Source organism: Primulina tabacum, chromosome 7, assembly GCF_025594145.1.
Source record: "Primulina tabacum isolate GXHZ01 chromosome 7, ASM2559414v2, whole genome shotgun sequence".
In the NCBI taxonomy this organism is placed as follows: Eukaryota; Viridiplantae; Streptophyta; class Magnoliopsida; order Lamiales; family Gesneriaceae; genus Primulina; species Primulina tabacum.
In genome coordinates this window covers 21,574,514-21,585,419 of record NC_134556.1, presented here as the reverse complement: position 1 = coordinate 21,585,419, position 10,906 = coordinate 21,574,514, and the positions used below count along the sequence as shown (strand labels likewise).

Here is a 10,906-nt window from a genome sequence, read left to right as displayed (position 1 = left end):
TTTAAAAATAATTATAAATATTCTTAAAATAATTAAATTGATAATTAAATATTTATAATTATAATTTATGTTTATTAAAATTAATTTAAATATATTTATTAGAAATATATTTGAAAATATTACGGTAATCATTAAACACAATAAATTCGAATTTAATAAATATTTATTTTAATAAGAGATAAGAGGATAAAAATGTAATTTGTGGTGTGTTGATAACTTATCCCACTTAATTTGTTAGATTAATAATCAAATAATTAATCATAAAATTAGGTCTTAAACCGGGTCAAAATGATTATTAATATATTTTAAAATTTTAACCAAACATTAGATAATCAACCAAACACAACCCTATAGTATTTGAATAGTTGATAACATGATTAAATATAAATTTTGTCTCTATAATTATCTACAATACTTAATCTATAACATATTCAAAACTTGATGGGCCCAATATTTCATTTTACTTGAATTTCAAATCAATCTTTTTCGATCTACACCCAAACGAACAATCTTTCCATCTTCACGTTTCACCCGACTAAAAAGCTTCATTCATCAATGAAAACATCTATTTATAGAGTATATTTACAATATTGAACAGTTGATAACATGATGAAATATAAATTTTGTCTTCGTGATTATCTACAATACTTAATCTATAACATTCTCAAAACTTAATAGGCCCAATATTTCATTTCACTTGAATTTCAAATCAATCTTTTTCCATCTACGCCCAAACGAACAATCTTTCCATTTTCACGTTTCACCTGACCAAAAAGCATGAAAAGTCAGTCGTTACCCCTCAAGATACATACAAACAATATCTACACGTGCTCACAAATATAACATTTTTTGACATCACATCACTGATTGTAAAATCCATACACGAGAGGAAAAAGTAAAAACTCAAAATTTAAGACATCAATTAATCATTCTATAGTTCAATCTATTGTGAGATAGTTTATAAATATGGTACACATCACCAAAATGCTATAATGTTAAAATCTAACCAAAACAACCAAAATTACTCCCTACTAATTAATTTAAATTGCAATCTTCAAACGAATGAAAACAAGAACAAAAATTAGTTGCGAGGACCAGCGTTTGCTAGACAGCATGTAACAAGCTCGTACTACTTCCACGTGTAAGAGACATGGTTCGGATGAGTTGTAGCTTCTATTGGGACTTTGGTTTTTGAATCTTCACATAGGGAAAAATTCCGAAAAAGTACATCACTTTTGGGTTCCATTCCCGTTGATGAGCACGGCAGAACATCAGAAACGTATTGGCAAAGTATGAGTTGAAACCCATCAAAAAGTGCCACAGTGCATGGCCCTGAGGATTGAAGGACCAACTTGTGATTTTCTTGCACAAAAGGCGGTCAATCAGCCAGCATAGAGTTCCAAGCAGTAAAGTGATGACATACAACTTTGCAAGTCGCTTAGCTGATCTGTCTTCTGTGTGAATATAATACTTGTACATCCTAGGAATGCAAAGAAAGCAAAGCAGTGCATAGTGCAGCTTAAAAGCGATGTCGAAATGAACGAGTGCATGTGCTACAGCAAAGACCGCACCATAGAGAAACAAGAAAGTGGGCATTGTGCTCCGATAATGCCAATCTGGAGAGTATACGATGTAAATATAAAGGAGCATTTCCCACACCATAGGTGTTTCATCTCCTTGCTGTTGCCTGAAATTGAAATCTAAGTTATCGTCAAAAAAGGAATTAATGGCAGTACGATAATTGTGGCTAGCTCAAACAGGGAGCTAGTTTCACCATATACGATATTTTTCACATCGAATGCTTTTATCTACCTAAGAACTAGGTAGGATCTAAAGCATATCATCTCGTCATACCGCAATGTAATACACTTAGATATCCTGTATGAAAGTGATGTAAAGGATGACAGCTTCGGACCCAAATGAGAACAAATTTTACTCATATTTCTGACCCTCAAATATAATATAATTTTGAGGTAAAAGCTTCACATGTATTAAAGAAAGAACAAAGAAAAATGATCATTCATACATACTATAGAGTAAAAAAGAAGTCAATAATACAAAATCAGAACTTACAGCCGCTGCAGTGTGGCATGATACAACATGCTGCCAATGGAAAGTATCATATTTGATATGTGAAGGACGCTAAATCTTTTCTCAAAACGTTGTCTCAATGCATTCACAAGACCAATGAGTGCTAAAATGATGCACGGAACATTAGAGATGGTGTTGAAATACTCAGCGATATAGGAAGAGTAAGCATAATTAGGTTCACACCACTCGTGTGTTGACGTGACAGGGCCCCAAAAACTTGATACTCCACCAGTCATTTCTAAATAAGTAGGCCCAAACACTTGGCCCCTTTGAAAATCTTATCAGAATGTTGATACTCTCCACAAGCCCTACAAATGAAATGCAGTAGAATCCATATGAATATATGCATATGCCTAAACATACACAAAATAAACAAAGTACCTCCATAACAACTACCACAGTATCGCCTAAACCACAACGTTTGAATGCATCTTAATGTAATAAAACACACGTAAAATGTGGAAGCTAAAAATATAAAAACCCTCATAGGTAACAAATCCAAGGGAAAGAAGTCAAAATTGCCCCATGTAAAGTACATGAAGACCAGCGGGTGTTCCCTTTATCGAAAAATGAAAGCAAAATGTTGTGTAGAGGGGGATTGATTCATATCATATATTGAATAAACTGAGTAACAAGAACCATGTTCTTCAACCCTTAACCATTAAGAATCAGATCTAGATGATGATGCAAGGGCTATTGTCCTTAATTTCAATTCTTGACCCTCTTGGAAAAAAATAAAGAGTTTAATTACTTCTCTCTTAAAATAACCAACATTCTGAACCAAACAAATTATTTGCATCAAATCGATGCTCTAGAAAGTTTCCTGCTCCAGGTAATATTCAGGCATCCATATATCTCTCGAATTTATAAACAAGAATCCTACAACAAACAGATTGTTGAGGCTCTTGGGTAATCCAACCAGTATAACAAGGTTACAGTACTATCTGAATCTTTTAAATATGAAACCAAAACTAGAACTTGCACTAGAATCCCAATTGTAATGTTCGACATTTCAGCCCAGTTTCCATTCGATAGAACGATCCATCAATTAGACACGGCCAATTACAAGCCATATTAATTTTCCCCTCGATTCTTTCGAAAAGCCCATCAATTAATCTTCAAGTTCAGTGTAAAAAACTCCTCCTGGTTACCGAGATCATCCCAAGAATCAATCTTATCATTCAAACCCAATGCTATAATCTAACAGAAAAACACAACAAATTTCACATATAATCGATAAAAACCCCACCAGCAAATTCATGCGCTCACAAATACAAATACAAATGTAATCCGCACATGTACCTCCGAATTCAGATCCGATTCGCGCGCACGGCACGCCACCCAGAAAACCTCGGAACTTTTATACGATTTACACATACGGATCCGTGCGGGCGATCGAGGAGAATTGCGAAAGAGGAATGAAATGATAAGAATTAGATTTGGGACAGTTTCGCGTTTCAAAAGGGTTCCACATATCCAACTTCCACGTCCAACATACTTCGCCAGATTCGAGGTGTTCAACAAGCGATTGAACACGCGCGTGATAATCTATTCATCCCCAAGTTTAAAATTTAATAATTTCAATAACAATTCATTTTAGGATTTAAAGTGATCATAATTTATGTAAATAAAGTGATGATATTAATTTTTTTTTAAATTCATTAGACACTTAATTTATGTATTTTTCTCTAATAATTAATGCAAGTAAGAGCTGTTGTACGGTCCAAAATACGATTACATAATCTAACTACATACAAATTTAGAAAAAATGAAAAAATGAATAATTAATATTTTTAATTGCATGAATTAATTATGATGTTCATGTTTACGTATTTAAAATAGACTTTTCTGTTAGAATGCATAAAAATGTGTTTTTAAAAATTATTCGAGACGCGATTAAGGAACGGAAATCAGGGACCATATGAGGGAAAAAAATTATTAACTAATTATTTTTAATTGTTTAATGTATGGTGTATTTTAATGGAATTTTCGAAAATGAGATATTTTGAGGTGTTTTTATACGAAGAATCGTATTTTAAACATGTATTCAATTTTCGATGAAACATAGAGTTTTTGGAAACTCGGCTAATATTTTCATAAACTTTTCTAAGCAAAATATTTTAAAAATTAACTAATGAGATTAATAGACCTATTATACAATGTTAATGAGCATAAGCTTGCACTATGTATTTTATATCAAATAACCAAGGCTTCCAAGTCTTTTATTTCCTTCAAACTCACGCCCTATCACCTAGAAAACCAGGAATCTCCCATCAGCACACACAACACGAAATTTTGTGAGGAATCCACGTAAGTTTGAAGAAATATTCAGCAAGCTTCTTTCCCCGTCTCGTCGTCAACGTTCCTCGTATCACAAGTTGATTTTCGTGCGCAATATATGAAAAGACACACCTTAATTTTCCTTCAAAAATCTTTCACACCTTATTATATATATTTAATTGTCCTTGCATGAAAAATATGATGTCCTACTTGTATTTTCGTTTTTATGGCTATATATGCATAAAACTAGAGTTTTCTCTTTTTAAAACTCTTGCTAATGATGCACACATGGGCTGCCATGGTAGGGGTAATTGAGAGGATGTTTTTACACATGTTTTAGGGTCCCTAGATGCATAGATAAGGGCTTCACGTGAAGGGGGGTGATGGCTTGAACGAAAATTTGGATTTAAGAGAGGTTAGGGTTTCGGTCATGGTGGCTAGGGAAGAGAGGGCTGTGTTATGCACTTGGGACGTGTTCAAGGGTCCTAAGAGAGGCTAGTCAAGGTCCTATGCTGATCGCATGAAGGCTGGTATGAAGGCTAGGGAGGAAGCGCGCAAGAGAAAGAGGCACCCTTGGATTTTTGTCACGGGTGAAGGGCTGGGCACGCTTGGGGATGTTAGGTTCAGTCCAGTAGCTTGATGGGCACAGCCATGGTCTAGGAGTGTGGTCTAAGGGCTGGTCTTGGTAGATAAGGGTTGGGGCCGAAAGTTGCATGGGTAAGAGGATAGGGTTTTCGAATTAGGATAAGAAAATTCAGTAGCTGACCTATCCATGATCAAGGGACTTAATTGGCTTGATTTGGGTTTTATACGGTATAGTTAGGTGTTATTAAGTTTTGGTTTAAGTTTGGTTAAGTTTCAAGTCAACACGGGTCTAAAATGGGATGTACGTCTAAGCTTTAAATACGAGTTGAGAAATTAGTCTAGGAGCTTAAGTTTACGTCTAAGATATATTTATGGGTGTATTTTAAGGTTTCATATTAAGTTTGGATGGATTTGGGTCTCGTTTTAAGGCCTAAGGATAAATTAGGAAAGTTAGGGTTTCAGGTGACAAAACTGTCATTTTACACCTGAATAATATTTGATGGCCTGACAGTGCCCTGAATGCTGTGATAAATGTTAAAATTTTTATTTTTAAATTTATGGAATTTTAGGATGAAATGTTAATGCTAAAATACATGTTGCGTGCTTGATTTTAAAGAAAAATTATTTATATGTGCATATATTTTGATAAGTGATGGAAATATGAAAAGTTAAAGGAGATAAATTGATTGTGAATAATACGATGATACGATGATATGTAAACTCAATTCTAAGTTGACGACTGAGAAGTTTCGCTGATGTTCCCGCCGTCCGGTACCGTTGTTATATGTAGATGGATCTATCGACCTACAGCTAATACGAAAGTCACAATTGAGGATATGAATTCAATAAAAAGGGAAACATATACATACATGATAAAGGAAAATAAAAGTATATGATGAAAGGAAAATGTTTAAGTTTATGCATGTTTATGAAAAGCTATTTTTTTAAAAGTATTTTCACTGTTGCTCGTGAATGAATATTTATTACTTGCTATCATGATTAAGGTTTGTTGAATCCATAGACCAACTGGGTGTGATCGATGCAGGTGAGCATGACATTTATGGAGGACTTGATGGTTGAACTAGCTAGACTGAAGGTGCACACAACCCGATGACTGTCGCTAGTTTTCCGCAAAAATTAAGTTTATTATTTAAGCTACTTTAAGGATTTTATGACGTTTATGACTTTTATTCTTTCGAGGATTTTGAGAGATTAGGATGTTTATGCTTTATTTTGAAAAATGTTAAATTTAGCTTTGGTTGATGATTTTTGATTTTATGTTTGGAATGATTTCATTTGGATTTTCAAATAATTAATCGATGAGTTTATTTTAAATGGTATCAAAAATATTTATATATATGTACAGCGTATTCGGCCGAAGCCAAGGGTTTGGGAAAAAAAATAAAATTTTCTAGTACATTTTAAAGAAAAAATAGTAGCAGACGTTTCAGTTGGTATTAGAGCCATGTTCCTGCAAAGGGTTGTGCCACCGCCAGTTCTGGAAAGCTCAGTCGTCAAGCCTCAAGTTTGTAAGTTTAATTGTTTTACATGATTTTTATGATGCTACCTACATGTTTACATGGTTTATACATTTAAGTTACATGTTTAAATGGTTTTTGAAGTTAAATGATATATATGGTTAAAGTTGCTCAAAAATGGATTATTATATGTTGTATGGTTAAAAACTTAGATTTAATTTCATGTTGGTTACGTTTAGAATTTGGAAGACGTTTAGATATAATGCCTCTTAGACGCGCACCTAGTACCGATAGGCAAGGTGAGACTAATGAGAATCGTCAAGGGAATGCACCCCCACCCTCTTGTAGAGTCCAAAATCAGTACACGTAAAACCCATGCATTTATTTAAATTATTAAACTATTTATTTAATTTTAAAATGATTTTAGCGATGCATGATTTATGAAATTGCATTATTTTAAATTATTTATGTTTATGTGATGCACGTTAAAATGTTTATTTGAGTTTAATGTTTCAGGCTGATATTCGATGCGGGATCGAGGAAAAGAGACTGACGACGATTTAGGCGATTTTAAAATGTAGTATTTTATTCCAAGTTTTGATAGTGTCATTTTTTACGATTTATTTAGTTTTGACATTTTAAAGCCTAATTTAATTATTAGGTGATTTTAAGATCTTGATCCTTTCAAAATATTAAGTTGATTTGTTGGAGATTTTAAACTTTGGAATTGAGACATGTGTATTTTATTACATTTGTGGTATTAGCATTTTTAATTATCATGTTAATTATTTAATTAAGCTAAATTACCCCTAATTAAAACTCATACACGTTAACACTTTTTACACACACACTCATGACTTACACACACTTGCACACACACTTGTTTCATTTCATTTGTTTTAAAAGAAAAGCTAGGGTTCATAGGTTCTTTCAGTAGCCTCATCTCCTTGCAAATTTCTCAAGAATTCTGGTCATTTTCGAGCAAGAAAATCGTGCATCGTCGTCGCGTCGGTATTCGTCATCTTCGAGCGTTTAGAGGCAAAGACATGTATATTCTTTCATTTTTGCATCGATCTTGTCGTAGTAAGTATTTTGATGCGTATTGTATGAGAAATACATGTATGTTCTGCAAAAAGTTTGAGCTAAATGTTTGAAACGCTCTTGGATCTAAATTTTAGATCTCAAAACCGAGTTTGCTATAATTTTGATTACTGTGAAATTTCGGTTGGTTTTCTGGAAAACCTTTCAACATATAAAACATAGTACTTTTTGATAACTTCGATTTGACAGTAAATTTGAAATTTTGGGACTAGAAATATGTGATTTATGATCATTTTTGTACGACTACTTAAAATGTGATGTTTAAACGATTTTTTTAGATCTCAAAAACCAAATCTGCTGTCATTTCGAATCCTGCGAATTTTCGGTCGGTTTTCTGCAAAACCTTTCCACATATAAAATATAGTACTTTTTAATATCTTCGATTTGACAGTAAATTCGTAATTTTTGGACAAGAGACGTCTGAGATATGATCATTTTCGTGTGACTTCTCAAATTGTGATGTTTTAAAAAAATGTGTTCTTCGAGTTCCGCAAGGCGGCGCTCGGGCGGTAAAATTTTACCGCCCGAGCGCCAAGCATTCTGGAAAAAAAAATTTAAACTTTGTCTTGGGCAGGCGTGCATAATGTATTAGTATGTTCGACGTGCAAAAAAAATATTTTATGTTTTTGAGGTATGCTAATTGTCTTGTGACAAAATATGAACGGGTTTGGAAGCCGTTGAATGTGGCCGGGGACCTCTCCACCTCGGTAAAGCATGATCGGGTTTTGATCAGGATTGGAAAGTGGTAAAGTATGACTAGAGAAAAATCCACCCGGTAAAGTATGACCGGGGATCTTATGTATTTGGTAGTGGACATCCCTGCCAGCCAGTACTGTGGTTTAGTCTGATCAGGCGCATTTATGTTACGGATAACTTGCTTTGAAACATATCTCTACGCAAAATGATGATGACTACGCATGTTTAATTATGTATGATGCAAATACTTTTACGAAAATGTTTATGAAATGATGACACGTCTATGCTTATGTAAGTATGTTTAATGTTAAGTTACGTATGCGCTACTTTAAAATGCATGTGGTTTTATTATATGTTACTTGCTATTCCCAATTTATACATGTTGAGTCTTTAGACTCACTAGACTTGATCGATGCAGGTGAGGACGAGTATGAGGAGACGAGAGGTGGTGATCAGTGAGCTGGCTCGAACTGCGCAGTGGACTAACCTGAGGATCGCCTTAGTATTAAGGATTTTTATGCATGTTGTTTTATTTACTCTGATATTTAAGGAATTTACTTTATGATGTTTTAAACAAGTACTTGTTGCAAGTTGTTTACAATTTCAAATATTTGTTCAAGCATTTTTATTATGTGGCATTTTGAATGATAATTTCTTATTTAAGAAAAAAATTTTATTTTCCGCAAATTTTATGTATGTTTAAAAGTATAGCACGTTACAGTTGGTATCAGAGCCGTGTTCTTGTAAAGGGTTATGCCTACTGCCAGTTGCGAGAAGCTTACGAAGTCACACCTCAAGTTTGTAAATTTTAACATTTTAAATTCTTTCATGTAGGAAGCTTCAAGGTATGATTTCAGCATGTACATGTTTTAAATTTGATTTACGTGCATCTTATGTTATGAATATTATGTTTTTTCATGTTGGTTTACGTGTGGGTTAAATGTTGGAACAGTATGCCTCCTAGACGGATTGTTGCACGAGGATCAAGTGAAGAGAATAGAGAGGCTCGGGATGAGGAGATGGCCACTCCTCCTCGCCCACCGTCAGATATACATGCACAGATGCTTGTAGGTATGACTCATTTCTTCGCACAGTTTGCAGGGAACAATACTAGAGTTGATACAGGGGCGAGGCCCAGGCCAGAGGCAGTATATGAGAGGTTCAAGAGGATGGACCCGAAAGGCAAAGGTACTATTCAACAATAGAAGGCTCCTCAGAAGCCTGAGTACCCAGTGTGCCCGAAGTTCAACTGTCAGCACATGGGCCAGTGTTTATGGGGTTCTGGCAAATGTTTCAAGTGTGGAGCCAGTGACCACATGTTGAAGGAATGCCCGCAATGGAGGAAGCCAACCCAGGGAAGAGTGTTCGCCATGAATCAAGAGGAGGCAAATCCAGACACGACGCTACTGACTGGTAATCTATCTAATTCAACACAGTATTTATTTTTGGTCTTGCATGCTTCAAATGTTGCTTGGATATTAGTATGTTGTTTTCGTATTTTGGAACTTGGGTAGAAATTATTTTCAACTATGCTCGAGGTTAAAATTAGCATTTCGAGGTATAAGTTTTTGTGTTGTGCTAACGTCCTTCAGGAAATATTTTCATAAAGAGAGTAGCCACGAAGGCCTTGTTGGATTCCAGGGCCACACACTCTTTTATCTCAGAAACGTTCGCTAATCATTTGGATGTCAAGTACATTGGAATCGACGTGAACTATTCAGTGACAGTCCCATCGGGGAAGAGTTATCAGCTACTAGCGTTTTCAGAGATATTGATCTTGAACTGTAGGGCCACCTAGTGTATGCCAATCTGATTGTGCTGCCGATGCCAGAGTTTGACATTATCTTGGGAATGGACTGGCTAACGAAGAACAGTGTTCTTATTAACTTTCAGAAAAGATCTGTGTTGGTAAGACCATTGGGCATGGAGCAATTTCCCTTTTAGCCGGATAGATGGGGGAGTTTCCCTCGCATGATCTATTCAAGTTGCGTCGAGGAACGGAGACCGAGGGCTGAAAAACGTAAAATGTTTTTATTAAAATAATTATTTTTAATTGTTTAAAATATGGTTGATGGTTCTTCATATTTTTGAAAATAAGGAGTTTTGAGGTGATTTTATACGTCGAGACGTAAATTTTATCGGTATTGATTTTTCAACAAAAATACAATCTTTTTGGCAACCCGGCTATTAAATTCACAAACTCATTTAAGCAAAATTATTTTTACACTTTAGTTAAAGAACTAGTGGGCCTAATTACATGCTTAATAGGCCTAAGCCTTGATCAGTGAATTATTTAGTATATTATGTATTAAAACTACCCCAAACCCCACACAATTCCTACGCCCACTTTTTAGAATTGTAGCAACACCATCTCACGCCACTTTCAGAATAATCCTCTCCCAAAACTCTCCAACACACGACACAACACACACAACAATTTGAAGAAAACTTCGAAAGTTCAAGGAAGTGTCAAGCCAAGGTTTTTGCCCCATTTTTGGCAATCGTCAACGAGAATTCGTGCATTTAAAATGCAAAGGCACACATAATTCTTTCCTTCAAAACATCATGACACCATAATATGTTTTTATGCATGAAAAGTTTGGAAAACAAGTGACACTTTTGTTTACATTTCGTTTTTGCACATGACATGAAATTTCAAGCATGATTTTTTTATC

The 10,906-nt window shown here is 34.7% G+C and overlaps 1 protein-coding gene across 1 annotated transcript; it reads right to left on the bottom strand.

Annotated features, from left to right (window-relative positions):
* Positions 1-896: 896 nt before the first annotated feature.
* LOC142551171 (alkaline ceramidase-like) lies at positions 897-3,615 on the bottom strand. The gene is made up of 3 exons (XM_075660248.1): positions 3,394-3,615; positions 2,074-2,399; positions 897-1,687 (listed from the first exon to the last, which is right to left on the bottom strand). Exons 2-3 carry the CDS (start codon positions 2,325-2,327, stop codon positions 1,174-1,176), a joined length of 768 nt encoding a protein of 255 aa, XP_075516363.1. The 5' UTR covers positions 2,328-2,399; positions 3,394-3,615; the 3' UTR covers positions 897-1,173.
* Positions 3,616-10,906: the final 7,291 nt, after the last annotated feature.

Excerpts from the sequence above, each read along its gene's own strand:
- LOC142551171 (XM_075660248.1), bottom strand. The coding sequence starts at position 2,327 with ATGACTGGTGGAGTATCAAGTTTTTGGGGCCCTGTCACGTCAACACAC. Across the intron at positions 1,688-2,073 it reads CATGCCACACTGCAGCGGCT|GCAACAGCAAGGAGATGAAA; the intron begins GTAAGTTCTGAT and ends TTTCAATTTCAG.